This window comes from Megascapheus bottae, chromosome 22 (genome assembly GCF_031878675.1).
Source record: "Megascapheus bottae isolate mThoBot1 chromosome 22, mThoBot2.hap1, whole genome shotgun sequence".
Lineage (NCBI taxonomy): Eukaryota > Metazoa > Chordata > Mammalia > Rodentia > Geomyidae > Megascapheus > Megascapheus bottae.
In genome coordinates this window covers 28,342,080-28,361,312 of record NC_143530.1, presented here as the reverse complement: position 1 = coordinate 28,361,312, position 19,233 = coordinate 28,342,080, and the positions used below count along the sequence as shown (strand labels likewise).

The 19,233-nt window shown below is 42.8% G+C and overlaps 1 protein-coding gene across 1 annotated transcript in view; it reads left to right on the top strand.

Annotated features, from left to right (window-relative positions):
* Lyrm4 (LYR motif containing 4) overlaps positions 1 to 16,055 on the top strand; it is a 100,948-nt gene extending 84,893 nt beyond the window's left edge. Inside the window, exon 3 of the mRNA XM_090356416.1 lies at positions 15,638 to 16,055. Within this exon, the coding sequence (XP_090212542.1) occupies positions 15,638 to 15,706 (69 nt within the window). The 3' untranslated portion in view covers positions 15,707 to 16,055. The remainder of the gene's footprint in view (positions 1 to 15,637) is intronic.
* Positions 16,056 to 19,233: the final 3,178 nt, after the last annotated feature.

Here is a 19,233-nt window from a genome sequence, read left to right as displayed (position 1 = left end):
TGTCTATTTAGAGAAAATTTCTACACTGTCCTATAAAATTAGTTCAACACATGTTTGGTAGAGTGCTTGCCTAGCATGCATAAAGATCTGGGTTCAATTCCTCGGTACCACATATACATAGAAAAAGCCAGAGATGGTGCTCTGGCTCAAATGGTAGAGCTCTAGACTTGAAAAGCCTAAGGACAGTGCTCAGGCTCTGTGTTCAAGGCCCAGGACTGGCAAAAAATAAATAAATAAATAAATTGTTGAGGTTGGTTGTGGTGCTGCATGCCTGTAATCCTAACCCTCAATAGGCTGAGGCAAGACATCATGAGTTGGAAACAAAACTGAACTACACTGGGAGTTACAGGCCAACCTGGGCCAGATAGACCCTGTCTAAAGACACTCAATAAAACAAAAATGATAGCTGGACCTTGACCAACCTCTTTCTTCACTTGGCCAGATGTTAGGTTTACCTGGGGAGCTTTTAGAATCTTGAGGTGTGGAAAACAGCTTGTAGCTTCCTGAATAAGGTAACAAAATTACTGCATGACCCAGCAGCCCCATTCCAAAAGGATTCAAGCAGGTGTTCAAATAGAAACTTGTATGCAAATGTATGGAACAGCTCCATTTGGAGAGGCCAAAAGATGGAAATGTCCCAGTTGCCCTTCATGAAAGAACAAGGGAAATGTACATTCATCATTCGGCCTCAGATAACTTGCTTCTGAAGCCTGCCTCATCCTAGAAAAACCTTGAAAGCATACAAAGTGAAGAAGCCTGGCACAGGACACACTGGATGAGTCCATCATATGAACTATCCAGAACAGAGGTAACAATAGAGGAAGTCAACTTGTGATTATCTGCCTTTGCCATCTGTTTTTTCATGTTTGAAATGCAATGACCCTAGCATCAGAATATTCCAACAGCTACCAGGTACAAATGATTTATACCTGTAATACTAGCTACTTGGGAGGTGGAGATTGATAGGATTTAAGTCCAAAGACAGCCTAGCCAAGTTTGTGAACTCCAGCTCAGCCAATAGGTGGGTTGGTAGTGGTGTGCTCCTGTCATATCAACCATGTGGGGAGGTTATGATTGGGAGGATATCAGCTCCAGGCCAGCAAGAGCAATAGAGTTCTCAAGACCCTACCTAGCTCAGCAGCAAAGGCTAGGCTGCAGTTCTTGCCAGTGCTTACCAAAAAGTGAGATCCTATCTCAAAAGAGGCTGAGAATGTAGCTCAATGGAAAGAGTACCTGCCTGATAAACACAAAACTCTGGTACTTCCAATACAGTATGTTGGATGATATGGGAGGGAAGGGAAGGAGGAAGCAGGACAGACAGAGAATTTTTAAACCCTGAAAGTGGTGCCTCAATCAGAATCACTACTCAAGTGCTAGGGATGGGATCCAAGACCTTAAACATTCTACCATTTGAATCATACCACCAGTCAGTCCTTTTGCTTTTACTTTGTCAAATAGAGCCTGAAGTTTTTGCCCAATCCTCCTACCTAGTGCCTCCTATGTATCTGGGGCCACAAACACATGCTACAGGCTTGAGTAATTTTTATTATAAGATTTTTTTTGTTTATTATTTTTTCATATATTTTTATTGTAATTAATAGAAGGGTTACATGATATTTGCCAGATAGAAGGTGCATTAATTCACATACATTGATACCCTTTCACATGTCTTGGTCCCCATTTCCCTCACCCCCACCCCCACCCAATTATAAGATTTTATTAACACAGACTTGTTACATTATATTTCAAATGTCAAGTTTACAAACAAGCATTCAAGAATGGAATCTCTATATTTAATCATTGGCACATAAATTTAAGAGCAAAATTAAAATTAAGCTGAGAGTTCATATATCATAGATATATATATCAATCTATATAGTATATCAATATGTCTATAGAATATATATCCCATCATAGACTTGTATGTCTATATACTTATATTTATATCTCCAAGTTCATGTCAATGACCTTGAGTACCCGAGTATTGAGTCATGGCTCTTGTACTGTTTGGGTCTAATATCCAAATATCAAAGACACCATGCACCTTTTATTCCTTTGGTCTTAGCTTATCTCACTCAACATGATTTGCTCTAGTTTCATCCACTTCCCAGTAAATGCCATTATTTTTCTTGTCTGGTGGCTATGTAGAATTCCATTGTATATATGTACCACATTTTTTCGTATCCACTCATCTGTAGTGGAGCATCTGGGTTATTTCCATCACTTGGCTATTGTGAATAGTGCAGTGATGAACATGACTGTGCAGGTGTCCTTATCAATCACATCCTGGGTTATGATGCTCAGGGTAGATGCCTAGGAGTGATATGACTGGGTCATAGAGAAGGTCCATTAACCTCCAAACTACCTTCCAGAGTAGTTGTACTAGTTTACATTTCCACCTGAAGTGCAGTAGAGTTCCTCTTTCTCTGCATCCCCGCCAGCATTTGTTGTTGTCTGAGTTCAAAATGGTCAGTATGCCATTTTGATCAGGTTAAGGTGGTATCTTAAGAGTTGTTTTTATTTGCATTTCCTTTATGGCCATGGATGATGAGCATTGTCTCATATGTTTCTTTGTCATTTTTATCTCTTCTTTTGATAAGTCTCTCTTTAGTTCCCTTGCTTGCCCATTTAGTGATTGATTTGTTGGGTTTGGACAGGGATTAGTTTCTTGAGTTCCCTGTAGATATTAGATATTAAGCATTTGTCTGATGTCTTATTGGTAAATATCTTTTCCCAGTTGATTGGCTGTCTTTCTACTTTAGTAGCTATGCTTGACTTTTTTGTTTTTTGTAGGTGATGGGGCTTGAACTCTGGGCCTGGGTGTTGTCCCTGAGCTCTTCAGCTCATGGCTACCACCCTACCCCTTGAGCCACAGCACTACTTCCAACTTTCTAGTGGTTAATTAGTGCCCAGGCTGGCTTTGAACTGCAGTCCTCAGATCTCAGCCTCCTGAGTAGCTAGGATTATAGGCGAGAGCCACCGCGCCCAGTTTGACTTATTTTGGGGTTAAGGTTTCACTAATTGAGGAGGGTGGAGAGAAGGGAGGCTCAATCTCCAAATCTTCATGACTGTCTGTGTGGCCCTGATGTCCTCACAGGTGATCTCTCCCCCCCCACCCCACCCCACCCCCGCGCGCGCGCGCGCGCGCGCGCGCGCTCTCTCTCTCTCTCTCTCTCTCTCTCTCTCTCTCTCTCTCTCTCTCTCTCTCTCTCTCTCTCTCTCTCTCTCTCTCTCTCCCTCCCTCCCTCCCTCCCTCCCTCCCTCCCTCCCTCCTTCCCTCCCTCCCTCCTCCTCCCTCTCCCCCCTCTCCCTCCCTCTCCCCTTCTCCCCCCTCTCTCTCTCAGAGAGGCAAAAGTAAGAGGTGGTTCCTTTTCATCTGCCTTTGTCAGCCCAGCAGCTCTGTTACTATGAGTCCAAGGGAGTGTGCCTGACAGCTTCATTTAGCCCTTAGTGACTGCTAAGAGGGACAAACAACTCTGAGGACACAGTGTGCTCTTTGTCTGAAACTTTATGCCTCTCTTACCCTAAGATATGAACAAGGGTGCAAGTGATAAATGGAATCACTGCAGGTTCTATAAAATATTTCTTTCAAGGCAGCAAGAAGCTTACATTTGGACTTCAATGTAATTTTATTATTCCAAAAGGAGCAACACTGCATCACTAGAGTTCTCCCTACCAAAGGTCATTATGTTCCAATAAAATTATAGAGGGTGACATGTCATCTCAGTTTCTTGAGATTTTATTTTGTTTTTGTTGGGTGAGTGTTTATGTGTGGCACATATGCATATGCACACCAGACCTGGAACATAAACTCAGAACCTAGGCTCTGTCCTTGAGCTTTTCTTTGCTCAATGGTAGCACTCTACCACTTGAGCTGTGCACAGCTCCAGTCTCTCTGGTGATTAGTTGGATTTTCACAGACAAGGGCCGGGAGTTTGGCCTAGTGGTTAAAGTGCTTGCCTAGCATGCATGAAGACCCGGGTTCGATTCTTCGGCACCACATATATAGAAAAAAGCCGGAAGTGGTGCTGAGGCTCAAGTGGTAGAGCTCTAGCCTTGAGAAAGACCAAGGACAGTGCTCAGGCCCTGAGCTCAAGCCTAAGACTGGCAAAAAAAAAAAAAAAAAAAAAAAAGATTTTCGCAGACTATCCTACCTGGGCTGGCTTCAACCAAATCTCAACCTCCTGAATATCTAGGATTACATCCCTGAATTGAATCCTCAGTGGTAAGAAATAAAAGCCTACCATGTTCACAGAATCAACTATTAAAAGACTAAAGAATCTTGAGAGGGGATATCAAGGTTCGAAAAGTAATGTACCTATTACCTGACGAATGTATCTGTAACCCCTCTATACATTATCCTGACAATAAAATACAGTTTTTTTAAAAGGACTAAAAGATTTGAATTTAGAAATGTGCTTGTACTTTGAGCAATCCTGTAAATATTAACCCTATGAAGATGGATACTTTTACCTCTTAGGCTTTTGATTTCTAATTATAATATAGAGGAGGAAGAGGAGGATACTCACTCTACATATCTTGCAAGGAACAGATGAGATAACAACTTTGTAAAGTACAAAGTACTAGGCAGATATTAGTTTAATTATTACACAAAGCAGTATGAAATTGTAATCCCAATAAATAAATATGTGATCTTGTGGGCCTATTGAAGGTTTAGGGAAAATACACTAGTAACTGGGTCTTATTAAAATCAGCAGTGATGAGCTAGGAATGTGGCTTAGTGGTAGAGTGCTTGCCTGGTATACATGAAGCCCTGGATTCAGTTTCTGCCCGACTGGCAAAAAGAAAAAAATTAGAAGTGAAAAGTTGGGTGAGACAAAGAGATTAATCTGTCACACTCTCCATATAGCCATTAAAGGTGACACATTGAATGAAGCAGTCCTTTCCTTTAGAAATAAAGGTCACTTCCAAATTGGCTCTTCCTCTGTGTACATCTACCTGTGTGGGTAGAGGGAATAGGCCAAGAAGTTGCATCTCTGTGTGGCCTCCTTTCTTAAGTATGAAGCATTTGACAAGTGGACACCTACACCCAGTGAAACTAGTTGAGGCACCTTGTCTGCTCAGGAGTCTAACTGTGTTTGCTCCTTGGGCAAATGCAAGCAAGTCCCTGGCTACCGCAGAACACAGGTAAGGTATCCACAGTTAGCCTGGGCTTATGATTCAAGGCCTGGTTCTTACCCTCACCAGGGATCCAAGCTACCTGCTTGCTCCCGAATGCCAGTTCCCTTTGCCAGTTGTATGAGAAGAGGATGTATAATTCATCATCAAAGACAGCATCCACCTTGTGGCAAGTCTCCAAAGTCTATCATCAGTCATTAATTGAGCCCAGCAGTGGGCACAGCAGCAGGACAGAAGGAGGAGTGTTCTGATGTTAAGGCTGATGCTTCTGTGGAGGTCTGTGGAGACCTGCAGATACATCTCTTTCTAGATGTATCTAATTCCAAGGGAAGGAAGGAACACTGGCAAAGCTGCAGAACCAACTATGAATTCCCTCTACCCTCAGCCAAGAGCACTGGATGCTCAGTGTGAGGACCAGAATACCTGGGAAGAAAGAGGGAGGAGAGGACCTTAAGTGTCAGGATCAGGGCATCCAGGAAGAAGGAGATGGGGAAATGACCCTGCGTATAAAGATGAACTATTCAGGAGGGGAGAGGATTCTGGTCATGGGAAGGGTCCTGGAGAGCAGCAGGTATGGAGTCATTCAACATTTTAAGAAGTGTGTTATACACACCCTTGCCTTGGTCCTTGGCCAGGGGACTTCTTCCTCCAGATGTTTCTCTGCAGTTTGAGTGCTTACATAAAATCCCAGTGTTGGGTGATGTGGAAGCAAGACTGAGAGTCAGCCATGCAGAGTTGGTCGCTTCAAACAGAAGCACTGCCCTTCCCTGGTGACATCCAGTATCCCCAACCCCTGCATCTTCCATGACCAGGTTTTTCTGCAGGCTTACAAGAGCCATTGTCTTCTCATGGCTGCACTGGAATGGCATCTGGAGGCCAGCAGTCAGAGCTTCTTGGCATTGCATGTGAGGCCTGCCCTGTTGTCTGGTTCTCGGTGACATGACCATTTTAGTGCACTTTTTAACCTGACTGCTGGGAGCCCACTTAAACAGATGTCCTCCTTATGTGAATCTGGTATTCTTTGGAGTGTGATGCTTGTATGGGCTCTCAAGCTCTTCTGTAAAGTCCCTGGAGCTCCCTGTGGGGGTGTGAGCAAAGGAATTCAGTACAGTTGTTAGAAAAAAAGTAGACTTGTAGGTCCTGACAAAGAAACTGTCCAGGATGCTCAGCATGAGCTTGTTTGTTGTTCAGTATTGCTTGCATGTGCCTGACTGACATCAGCCCATGAAAGGAGAGGTAGCTAGCGCAGATGCCTGCCAGTTGGGTGTTAACTGTGCCAGAGAGACTTCTGGAAAGTTCTGCTTCTACAAGAGGAATAAACAAAGCCAGGAAGGGGAGCACTCATTGTCTTTTATGAGGATCTGTTCGTTTCTAATGAAATGAACCTCAGAAAGCAACAATCTTACTCCAGAGAGTTGTTTTTGTTTTTTACTTACCACATTTCTAAAAAGGAACATAAGCATCATTCCTGATTCCTGCACTCTTTTCAGCATTCAGTGTCACTCCTGTGGGGCTATAACCTTGGCTTGGAGTCTGCTATGTTTAGCTGAAAATTGTGACTTTAACAGTGATGATATCTCAAATATGCTGTTCCCCAAATCTGGACACCCCCAAGAATAACTGGGAGAATCACAGCAAGCACTGTGGATGATGAGGCTGCACAGTGCCCTGCTAAGTATCATGCCATTAGCTAACACCTCCCAAATGTGGCAGAGCAAAACTTACTGAAGCACAATAGGTCCTCTTATCTCCAAACACGAAAGGTGAGCAGTAGCCCTCAGCTCACTCAGTCTTTGCCCCTTTTATGCAGGGCTCAGCTGAGCTTGGCTTCTCAGTTATATTCATCAAAAGGAAACAGCATCACAACTGGTTGACCTTGAAAAAAGATGTCTCTGTGAAGAATAAAGTAATAAGAGGCAGCCAAGTTGTTCAAGAAAGTTTGTCAAAAATATTTCTCAGAGCAGGAGACAAACAAGTCAGGAACTTGCTTATTTTGGCACCCGTTCCCAGAAACGATCCGCCTTAACGTTTACATCACCTTGTCACTAATTATAGTGGCCAGAACTTTGGCCTTGTTGCTCTGCTGTTGGTGACCAGAGGCTGATGTGTAGCCCAGCTTGGCTCTTGCCCTAAGCACAGGAGTCTGACCTTTGATGGCACATTTTCTCTGGCAGTTTACCTCAGCTCTAGTCCCTGAACAGAGGAAGCACCAAGTTTTATTCTGACATGATGTTTGGGCCCCAAGTAGCACCCAGTTCCAGGAAGGACCAGATGGATTTGCAGCAGCATTGACCCGATATTTGACAGGTTTCATGCAGAACCTTTGTTATGAAATGCCCCCACATGGCTTTACTGGACTCCTGACCAGCAGCTGGCACTGTCTGTCCACAATCCACTCTCTGCCCTGCCTTTCCCAGCAGAGGTTGGAGAGCATACTGGGAAAGCTAGTTCCAGTCTCCTGTTTCACACACTGGGCCATGGTATTAGAAAAGTGGGCCACTAAAGAATCAGCAGATGTGTGGGAGATGGGGAGACACATTTCCTGCCTCTTTACTAGTGCTCTAGTAAACAGTAGCATCCTAGAGTAGCCCCAAAAGGTGCAAAGACAAGTGTCTTCTCCATCTAGTTTTGTTACCCATGGCCTACCTTCTACAATGTCATCTGGTGGTGAAAAATCAGCTACTTGCTTCCTTTTTTTAAATTTTTTTTTAAAGTATTTACTCATTGGGAAAAATATTCATAATGGGTCAGAAGTACTAAGTTCTCACCTAGGTTAGCACTCCTTGCCATTTATCACCCAGCAAAGTCAATCAGAAGAAGGGAGATAGTCATGAGAAAACCCCAAGATTCAGCCCCTTTACTATAATGACCTAGAATGTGTGTGGGTGGTTGGGGGGGCAGGGGAGGCAAAGGAGGGGCGGTAAGAGTGCTTGCCTAGCATGCACAAAGCCTTGGGCCCTGGGTTTGATTCCTCTGTACCACAATACAGGAAAAAAGATGGAAGTGGTACTGTGGTTCAAGTGGTAGAATGCTAGCCTTGAGAATGCCCAATGACAGTGCCCAGGCCCTGAGTTCAAGTTCCAGGACTGGAAAAAAAATAAAAATGAAAAACAAAAACTCTCGTTGAGGGATTATGTCTTCAACCAACATGAGACATGCAGAAAAAAAGATGGCCCAGAAAGATGACAGCAGTTGGTGAGTGAAGGAAGCCTTCTAATCTCTTGTCCAAACAGGATTCTTAAAGGTGAAAGAAATCTCCATTACTAACAGTTCTGAACAGACCATGTAAACCAGACCCAAAGTCATGTTTAATGAGAGCATGTCCTCCCCCCTCTTGAATCTGGTTGTTGTCTTATTCCTATAAGCAAGGAGAGACACATGAACTTTCCTGTGACAACAGAAGCAAGGAAGGGTGTTGCTAATCACTCTGCCAGCAACCATACAGAAATTGAGTTTGTTTCCTCCTTGCCCCCCTCCCATGTCAAGAATGTTCAAATCTCAAATTCAAGATTTACATCAAGGATGGAGTGTGTTTGGGAAGAAAGTCTGCAAAAGACTTTCTCTGGGTTCTTTGAAATGGCTTTTCTCTACTAGTGCATGTAGCTGGTTCTCATTGCTACCCTGTGAATAAACAGAGCTAAGGGCACCAGCTCAGGGCTGAGTCCATTCCCTTCCCAGACCTCACCACCTCACTCCTCTGGTGGTAGAACTCAGCCCTCCTGTGTTCCACAACTCTGAACAATCAACAGTGAAGACCAGATATACAGGCTTTTTCTCCCCCTTAGGTCCTGCTCCTTCCCCCCATGAAGGTTCTTTGTCTAATGAATGTTGTGGCTTATAAGTGTTTCCAGACTGTCCAGTCAGCCTCCTGCTCTCAAATGAATAACCTGTGTGTTTTTCTAATGGACCCTAATGCCAGTTCCCAATATTTACAGAATAGAAGTGTGATCAGCTTTAATGACCAGTTTATGTACATGACTAGTCTGCTGTAACCATACAAATCAATTTGGGATTCTGGGGAGATATACGTTGAAGCTGTTAATTGCATTTCCTCACTTCCCTTCCCCAGACCTTCTCACCTGCAGCTAGGAAGCAACATCTGTCATTAGCACTGCAGCATAGATCCCAGCTGGTCTCCTGGTGTGTGCTGACACATCTTAAAGGCCAAATAGCAGTTACATACTGCTATTATAAAGACTATAATTTATAGTCTCTATCTATAGCCCTCCTTGAGATAACTTCAGAATTTCTTTCCTGTATGAACTGAGTATTTTCCCTTGACTCTTCTGTAATTGTGAGTTAATCCATTGTATCCTAAAACTAGCTTACTGTAAGTCATTTTGTTTTGTAACGGTAAATATTTATTTCGATAAATAATTGTATTGCTATTTTTGTTGACTAGCCTTCATCGAATCTATATTTCTACTAAGAGCTCACCACAAAAGCTCTGTGATCTGTAGTAGATCTGGGTTTTAAAAGTAGGGAACATATAGCACATGTTTTCACTCATAGGAAGCTAGGTCTAAAATATACTAGGACATGATAAATTTTATAGGACTCTTAAGGAAAGAACACAAAAGTGCAATGTCCCTGTGCCTCTGATCATATAAAGTAACATTTATCAAAATGATTCCAGGAAACAAGAGGGGTTTTTTTCCTTTGTTGTTGTTTTTGTTTTCTTTTTGCCATTTGTTCATGTATCTGTTTGAGGGGGCATAAGGGGGCCGGAAATGGAGGTTACAAAGGGTGAACAATGCAGCAGTGATACTTACTGGATACTACTTTGAAAAGAACTCGACAACTTGTGGGTGGGGATGCAAGGGAAAAACTGGGAAGGAGAGAAGAAAAAGATTACATTGTCCAAAACTGAAACCCTGCTGTACATCACTTTTATAATATTAAAAAAATAAATAACGATTTAAGGTAGCAGGTATAGATTCATAATGGCCATTAAATGTAAGACACTGATATTTTCAGTTATGACATACAGTTGTTCATTATTTAATGATAGGCTATGTACCATTATTCCATTGACTAATGAAATAAATATCACCAGCCAATCTTGTTGCTGTGTGGACATCATAGAGTGTATCTCCAGTCTTCATGTAATCTTCATTCTGCTGCATATGACTGCGGGTCTTGAGCTCCTTCTCCATACCTGGCCCTTCTACCAACCTTTGCTGTGAAAGCAGCTCAGACTAGCAGTGTGGTCCCCTCTGTTACACCCGCAGGACAGGACCATGTGAGGGTTTTATGGATGTCTTCATATGCGCGCAGGAAGAGTCCCTTCTAGAGAGGAGACCAGAAAATTTTCAACTATAGGCAAAAGAGTAGATAAACTATTACAGGGTTTATATGGATGAAGTTAGAGGCCCAGAGTCTGGCAAAAGTCAGTGAGAAGCTCATGGGCTCAGGAAAGGGAGGATAGGCGCCTCAAGATTGTGAAGAGCAGATAGAAGTCTGAACAGGTAGAAACACATTCATCTTTATGCCCTCTTAATATCATTGTGAAGGTCTGGTTCATTTTTCTCCAAAAGCCATAAAATTGCAATGGACATAGTTTAATATTACAGTATTTGTCTATTATGCACAAGAGCCTGAATTCCATCCCTAGCACTGAAAAAAAAGAAGCAGGTAGGAAGAAAGGAAATGGGGGGGGGGAGTAAAAAGTGAATGAGTGTGTGTGTGTGTGTGTGTGTGAAAGAGAGAGAGAGAGAGAGAGAGAGAGAGAGAGAGAGAGAGAGAGAGAGAGAGAGAGAGGGAGGGAGAGGGAGATGGGGCTTAAAATCCAGGCCTGGGCACTCTCCCTGAGCTCTTTTGTTCAAGCCTAGTGTTCTACCACTTTCAGCCACAGTGCTACTTCATGAATGGATTTTTTTTTTCAGCTTACCCTTCCATCAAGATGGAGTACAAGTGTGGTTTGATTTAAGATCCAGTTTCATAAAGCTAGGTTATTTGGATAGCCCCCAGTTCTTCATCCTGCAGGATTGTCTGTGGAGGCTTGTATATAGGACTAACTGGCAACTGGCTGTTCACCTTACAGTTGTGTTGAGCAGGAGGGTGCCTTTCACAAAGGCCTGGCCTCAAGATTGGCAGACACAAATAAAGAAGCAAGCATCAGGTTTCCTGTCACATCAGGAGCTTGTGTGAACACAGCACACAGCCACACCACAGGAAACTCCAGTATTCCTCCGCTAGCTAGTGCACAAAGTGTGGCATGTAAAACATGCACAGGTCCACACTGCAGGTTGTGTGGGGACAGACATAATAGTTTAGTGGCAAGAATGTGTATGCTGCTAAAGCTTTCAGATGGACCACCAGAGGGAGCAAGTGAGCCTCTGGAAAGTCATTTTCTTTTTTTTCTTTTTTTTTTTTTTTTTTTTTTTTGGTCAGTCATGGGACTTGAACTCTGAGCTTGGGCGCTGTCCCTAAGCTCTTCAGGTCAAGGCTACCACCCTACCCCCTTAAGCCACAATACCACTTCTGGTTTTCTGGTGGTTAATTAGAGATAAAACTCTCATGGACTTTCCTGCCCCAGCTGGCTTTGAACTGTGATCCTCAGATTTCAGCCTCCTGATTAGCTAGGATTACAGGTGTGAGCCACCAGTGCCTGGCTTAGAAAGTCATTTTCTAAGATCCATCAGAAGCCCCAAAAATATTTGTACTCATTGACACTGTAATGCTACATCTTTTATAACAAAATTAGATCGAATAAGATGCATTAAATGGAAACAGTCCAGGTATTCATTACATGAGAATGGTTAAGTAAATTTTGATGCACTTTTATAATGAGATATCAAATCATTTTAAATAAGTTAATGGCATACGGATCATAACAAATTTATATAGACAAAGCCAGTTACAATATAGTTACAGTTAAATACACTTTAAGTATTGTGTCTGTATCTTACACACACACACACACACACACACACACACAAACACACACATTTTAAACCTATATATGACTTAACAGACTAAATAAAAATTATAAAATGTTAATAATTGCAACCATAAAGTGATATTTTGTTGTTGTTGTTGTTGCTGCTGTTGCTGTTGTTTGTCAGTCCTGGGGCTTGAACTCAGGGCCTGTGCACTGTCTCTGAGCCTTTGTGCTCCATAACTAGTGCTCTACCACTTTGAGCCACAGCTCCACTTCTGGTTTTCTGGTGGTAAACTGGAGATAAGAGTCTCACCGACTTTCTTGCCCCAGCTGGCTTTGAACTGGGATCCTCAGATCTCAGCCTCCAGAGTCACTGGGATTATAGGTGTGAACCACCAGCTCCTGGCAAGCACCTGAGTCTTTTCCGTTGTAGGGCCGGGGCACTGTCCCTGAGCCTCTTTGTCCTCAAGGACATAGCACTCTACCACTTGAGCCACAGCACCACTTCTAGTTGCTGAGTGGTTAGGAGCCGTAGCTATGAGGCTCATGAGGACTTTTCTGCTCAGGCCGGCCTCAAACCATGATCCTCAAATCTCAGCCTTCCAAGTAGCTAGGATTACAAGAGTGAGCCATTGGCACCCAGCAAGTAATGACATTTTTTAGAATAAAAACAGAATCTTAACAGAAAGTCCCAAGGCAGTTTTTGTTTTGTTTTGTTTTTTTAAGCTTTGGGAACTGTGATGCTGTGTGTTAATGGCACCTCCTTGGTAAAAGGGACATGGCTTCCATTTATCACATGACATATTTCACCTTTCAGCACTTTTTTTCAATAATTATATGCTCAAAAACAAACTCACAATGTGCATCAAAATCTATTACAAATTTTTTATCTGTAAAAGAAATCCAAATAACTGTTGCTTTAAACAGTGGTTTATTTTTTCTTCCATATAAGCTGACTATATTATTTCTATACCTAAAATGGTGGCTTTCTGGTTGTCCAGACATTCCTCTTTGTTCCTCATCCCAATATCAAACCTGTTTCACAGTGCTATGGAGATATGGACAGTGCCTCTAGTTATACAGACACCAAGAGTTAAATGGAACCCAACTGGTTCCAACCACTTCTGACTTACAAATTCCTTCTTGTCCTCACTTATGTTCACAAGCACAGATTTATATCACACATACACACACACACACACACACACACACACACACACACACACACACACACACACACACACACACCCAGGGCAGCTCATCCTATTTAGAACAACTGTATTTTTTAAAATAAATAGCCAGACACTGGTGGCTCATTTTTGTTATCCTAGCTACTTAGGAGGCAGAGATCTAAGCATTTGAGTTTGAAGCCAGCCCAGACAAGAAAGTTCATGAGATTCTTATCTCCAGTTAACTACCAGAAAACCAGAAGTCGCACGGAGGCTCAAAGTAGTAGACATGTAGCATTGAGCAAAAAAAGATCAGGGGGGGCCGGGAGTTTGGCATAGTGGTAGAGTGTTTGCCTAGCATGCACGAAGACCCAGGTTCGATTCCTCAGTACCACATACATAGAAAAAAGCCAGAACTGGTGCTAAGGCTCATGTGGTAAAGCTCTAACCTTGAGAAAAAGACCAAGGACAGTATCTAGGCCCTGGTTCAAACCCCATGACTGACCAAGAGAGAGGATCCTTCCATACACCATTTCGTGACTTCTTCCTTCCTACAATGTAGCCTTGACAAAATCACAATAACCTAGGCAAGCAGTCAGGAAATAGAAACTACGGCGGGGGTGGGGGGAGGGGGGAATTTATCTTGCTTACCCCAGCACTCAGGATGGTTTCCAACCTTGCTACTGAAACAGTTTAAGCCAAGGACCAGCAGCAGCCACATCACCTGCACCTTCTGCATTGATGAGAGGAAAGGAGCAAACTTGCTGCTGTGATTTTGCTTGGAATGACACTAGAGTGCTCATTCCCCCAACCATTACCACCATCCTTGCCTCACATATCAGGAACTCACCAGCATGGAAAGAACCAGCGTGATCATGCGTCCTCCCAAATCTCTCTTTCAAATGACATAGCTGCTCTCACCGCTCCTTTGCGTAACAACACCCAGCAACCCCTGCTAGTTATTATCGGCTCTGAAGAACAAGCAGAAGATGCAGCAAATATGGGAGAACATGAACTCCAGGAGCACACCAGGGCTGCATTGATGGGAGAAAACCACTATTAAACACCTGCCCTCCCAACATCATCTGGCTTCCCTTCATTTCAAAGTAGAACACTAAGGAGGATGGGAAACCACAGGAGGATCACAAGTCTGAGCCCTGGCCTCTGGCCTTTGGGAAGATTCTGTTATTTGCCTTTTTAAAAAACAGTTACTCTCCCCAGATAGCCAATAAAGAATGGCCAACTGTTAAGAAAAAAAAGAAAAGAAAGAAAGAGCCAACTGCTCTGAAACAAGACTAATCTTTCACAATATGAACTTTCTTCACCTGTTCTTTCTCAAACAAAAAAAATTATCACTCAAGAAATGCCTTTAGAGAAAAAAATTGTGACAAAGACCCTTTATTAGAGAGGAAAGATGGGCTGTAAGCTTCTGTTAATGGCTGTTGTGAATAGTACAACAGTGAACATGGATGTGCAAGTGCTTTTACCATATCCTGACTTAATGTCTGGGTAGATGCCCAAGAGTGGTATAGCTGGATCATAGGGTGGTTCTGTATTTAGTTTTTTAAGGAATTTCCTAACGGCCTTCCAGAGTAGTAATACTAGTTAACATTCCTACCAACAGTGTATTCCTTTTCCCCCACATCTCCACCAGCGTTTGTTTTGTTCAGATTCTCAGTCCTAGCTAATCTTACTGGGGTTGAGATGGAATCTCAATGTTGTTTTAATTTGTATTTTCTTTATGGCCAGGGACATTGAGCATTTCCTCATGCTTTTATTGGCCATCCTTCTTCTGAGAAGTCTCTATAATCACTTCCGTTGCCCATTGATTGATTGGGTTTTTAATTTTTTTATGCATTTTTTAGCCAGTCCTTGGCCTTGAACTCATGACCCAAGCACTGTCCTTGGGTTTTCTCAAGGCTAGGGTTCTGTCACTTGAGCCACAGCACCACTTCCAGCTTTTTTTTTTTTCTACGTATGAAGTACCAAGGAACTGAACCCAGCTCTTCATGCATGCTAAGCAAGCACTTTACCAACTAGGCCAAACTCCCAGCCCTGGGTTTTTAATTTTTAAGGGGGGTTGTTTCTGAGCTCCTTGTACATTTTGGATAATAGGCCCTTGTTGGATATATAATGTGTAAAGATTTCCTAGTCTGTTGTCTGTCTTGAGTTCAGTAATTACGTTATTTGCTGTGCTGCTGGGGCTCTCTACAAACATAGGCCCTATATTGATAAGTTGCAATGTTTCTCATGAACTGTCTTGTAGTAGGTTCAACTTTTCAGGTCTGACTTTGATCAGACTTTGAGGTCTTTAATCCATTTTTTTAGTTGATATTGGTGATGGTGACAAACAGTGATCTACTTTTAGTTTGAAATCCTCTTTGTGACCATTCATGGTTGTTATGAGTCCCACAGTTCTTAACCTGTGTCTCCTCTTTGCCTTCAGGTCCATATTGGCCAACTGTATTCAACTGACAAGCTTATCATTGAGAGTCAAGAGAAGCCAAGGACCTAGGTAGGGTCCAACTCACCAGCAGCAGCCCAAGGACCACGTTTACCATCCATTCTATGTGCAGCCTGGGGGCTCCTGATACCAGCTGAACATAGCTCTTTGCATCACTTGTCCTATAGGAGCAGAAACTGAATCTTGTTTGCATTCTGTTGCAGCCTCTGTGTGAACGGATGGCTATCCTTCCTCCATCCAAGTGTTAGAATGAAGAGCTGGAGGTCACTCACAATAATGCTATGTATTATTGAGTCTCTTCTCCACCCTATCCTCATCTTGTAGCTCATCCACATTTGTATAGAACTGTTCGCAGACTTTGTCTCTTGGTCCTTAACAATAAACTGAATTGTGTACCATCCTTTTGCACCAAATAAACCCATTATGACTAACATATGCTGATCTCCTAACAAGGCAGGGCCTGTGAAAGACACACAGCGGAGGACCCCACTTGGAAGTAAAGACTCCCTTATGAAGGCAAGTCCAAGTATTACTTGAGATTTGGGGCCAGTGATGAGGTCAAGGTGAGGAGATACAGAATGCATCCTATATCTTATAACTGGCTCCAGTGCATCAACAAATGTGGCAGGTAGCTGGGCACCAGGGACTCACAGCTATAATCCTAGCTACTCAGGAGGCTGAGATCTGAGGCCAACAAGAACAGATGAATCTAAGACTACTTCCAATTTTCAGAAATATCTATGCTAGGTTCACATTTGTAATCCTCATAGAAGATCAAAGTTTGAAGCCAGCTAAAGCAGGAAAGTCTATAAAACTCTAATCTCCAGTTAACCACCAAAAAGCCAAAACTGGAACTGTGACTCAAGTGGTAGAGAGCTAGTCTTAGGTGAAAAAGCTCAGGACAATACCAATGCCCTGAATTCAAGCCCCAGGACTGGCCATTATATAGATGCACAAGACTGAGTCCTGCACAGCCTGTATGAGCCTGGCCACAGTTCTTATACGTAGGACTCTGAAGTCTGACAGCCCCTGAGGGAGGCCTTACATACTGATTGAAGTCTGAGAAGGGATGTTCACAGTCCTAGAGTCCACATATGGCTGATTTCAGAGTCAGCTGAAGCACTGAGAGGTTGGGTTGGGTTGGGTTTGGAGCCAGTACTGAGGCTTGGACCTCAAGACCTGGGTACTATCCCTTAGCTTTTTAGCCCAAAGCTGGCACTCTACTACCTGAGCCATAGCTCCTCTATCAGTTTTTTGGTGGTTAATTGGAGACAAAAGTCTCATGGACTTTCCTGCCCTGGCTGACTTCAAACCTCAATCCTTAGAGCTAGAATTACAAGTATGAGCCACCAGCATCTAGTTTGGAATGGTTTTTTTTGTTGTTGTTTTTTAATTGTTAACCTAAAGGTGAAGTGTAGAGGAGTCACAGCTACACAAGTCAGGTAATGAATAGATTTTTTTTTTGACAGTACCCTCCCCCTTCCCTAGTTCACTATGAGTTGTAACTTGGGACAGTTGCCATGCATTCTTCCAGCATTTCCAGTGTTTGGCCAGCTTGGAAAACCACTGCTTTGACTAATAAAAATGCGTGCCTCTTGATGGGCAAGGTATAATCCTAGCTACTTAGGAAGCTGAGATCTGAGGGTCAAGGTTCAAAGCCAGCCCAGGCACAAAAGGACCTGAGACTCTGAGACTCTTATCTCCAGTTAATTTTGAGAAAATGGGAAGTGGGGCTTGGCTCAAGGGTAGGGTGGTAGCCTTGAGCTAAAGAGCCCAGGGACAGCATCCAGGCCCAGAGTCCAAGCCCCATGACCCACCAAAAAAAAAAAAAAAAGCGTGCCACTCTATACTGACAAACTGAATTTTCTTTCAAGCACATAGAATGAACACAATTAACTTCCTTGCCTTCCAGAGGAAATTAAAAAGACCCCTAGAATCAGAGTGGCTCTTCATTTGTTTTGTATATGATGCTAAGAGGTTAATTCAGGTTAATATTTGAGCAGCTCCTAAATAGTGCAAACCCCACAATACCTATGACATTGTTACCCTCAGTTTAATTTTCCTGGTCATATGAGTTGAGCATGAGCAGTTGGACTTCATCTTAAAAGTCATAGCTGCCAGTGGCATCAATATAACATAGATTAATAGGTACCACATTAATAGACGGAATGGCTAGCCATTCTATTTAGCACTGCCACTTCTTATTTTGGACTGTGTCCTTGCATCTGTGAGGCTAATGAACATAGTAACTTCAGGATCTGGTAGATGCAATACATGGCCCACTCTAAGGAGCTGCAGTATTAGAATTACGGGGCCTTGCCTGGGTAACACTTGCCTGGATAATACTTGCCATGGAATGAGACACCTAGCTATGGTTAGATGTCCAACTTTTCCATTCTCATCAGAGCATGTGGTCAATCACCCAGAAGGAACTGCTAATGAATGGCGTTTCTAATTACCATTAATTTAAGCAGCAGTTATTTGAAAACCTAAATCTAAATTTGAACCTCTCTTTTAAAGCATTAACTTGTGAGCAAGATACCAGCTCTTAGGAGATAGCCCCCAACCCTATTTAGTCTCAGAGGCAGCCTCAGGGCAACCTTAATTGGTTCTTTAGGCCTTTAATGGCAGACTGCTTTGGTGTTAATTAAACCATGTGAATGGGTTTAGACAAGCCCAAGCCTTGAGAATGGAAACCTCATTTTTTTTAACTCAGAGAAAATGAAAAGCAAATTTGAATTCTGCAAGCAAATATGGAAGAATTCTCTGACACAAGAAGCCACAGAAATTGTAGTCCTCTATGTTTCAAGTGCCTGGCTGAGACTCATAGACAAAAGATTCTAGCGACCCCTGCAGTTGGCCTCGGAACTCCTGAGGTATGACTGCTCTGAAGGTGGAACTTAGACTGGGGTCTAGGGATTACCTTTGCTATCAGCTAGCCAGAGTCAGGGGTTATGCTTCAAAATTGAAGGAATATTAGTGTGAGAACCTAAGTGGAAAACAAAAGGCAAAATGAAGTCGAACACCTGTACCTCCCACTGTAATCCTTAGCTACTCCAGATGCTGAGATAAAATGGTGATTCAAGGCAAGCCTAGGCAGAAAAGTCTGAGACACCCAACTATAAAACAGCAAAAAAGCAGGGCTGGAAATGTTGCTCAAGTGGTAGAGCATTAACACGGCAAGCAAGGCAAGAGCATATAAGGCTTATGTTCAATTAGAAGTACTGAAGAAAATGAAACGGCTGAGAAAAGTCATGTTCTAGACTTTCGGAGATGATGCTGAGTTGGCCTAGCTATAAAACTGTCTTTAGTGCTCCAGAAAGTGTATGTGACCAAATGCATGACTGTTGCTCTGGTGACTCTTGTTCTCTGGACTGTGCAAAGAACAGCATAGAATTGGCATGGTTTTACAGACAGTCAAGAGACAAAGAATGGACACAAATCTGTTTACTTCTACTCTGTTTTGCCCAGTGGCTATACCTTTAACTCCCTCCCTCCGTGGCCTTCACCAGTGCTAAGAGTGGAACCCAGGAAGCTCTACTACTGAGCTTCATGCTTTACAATTTTCAAAATCCACT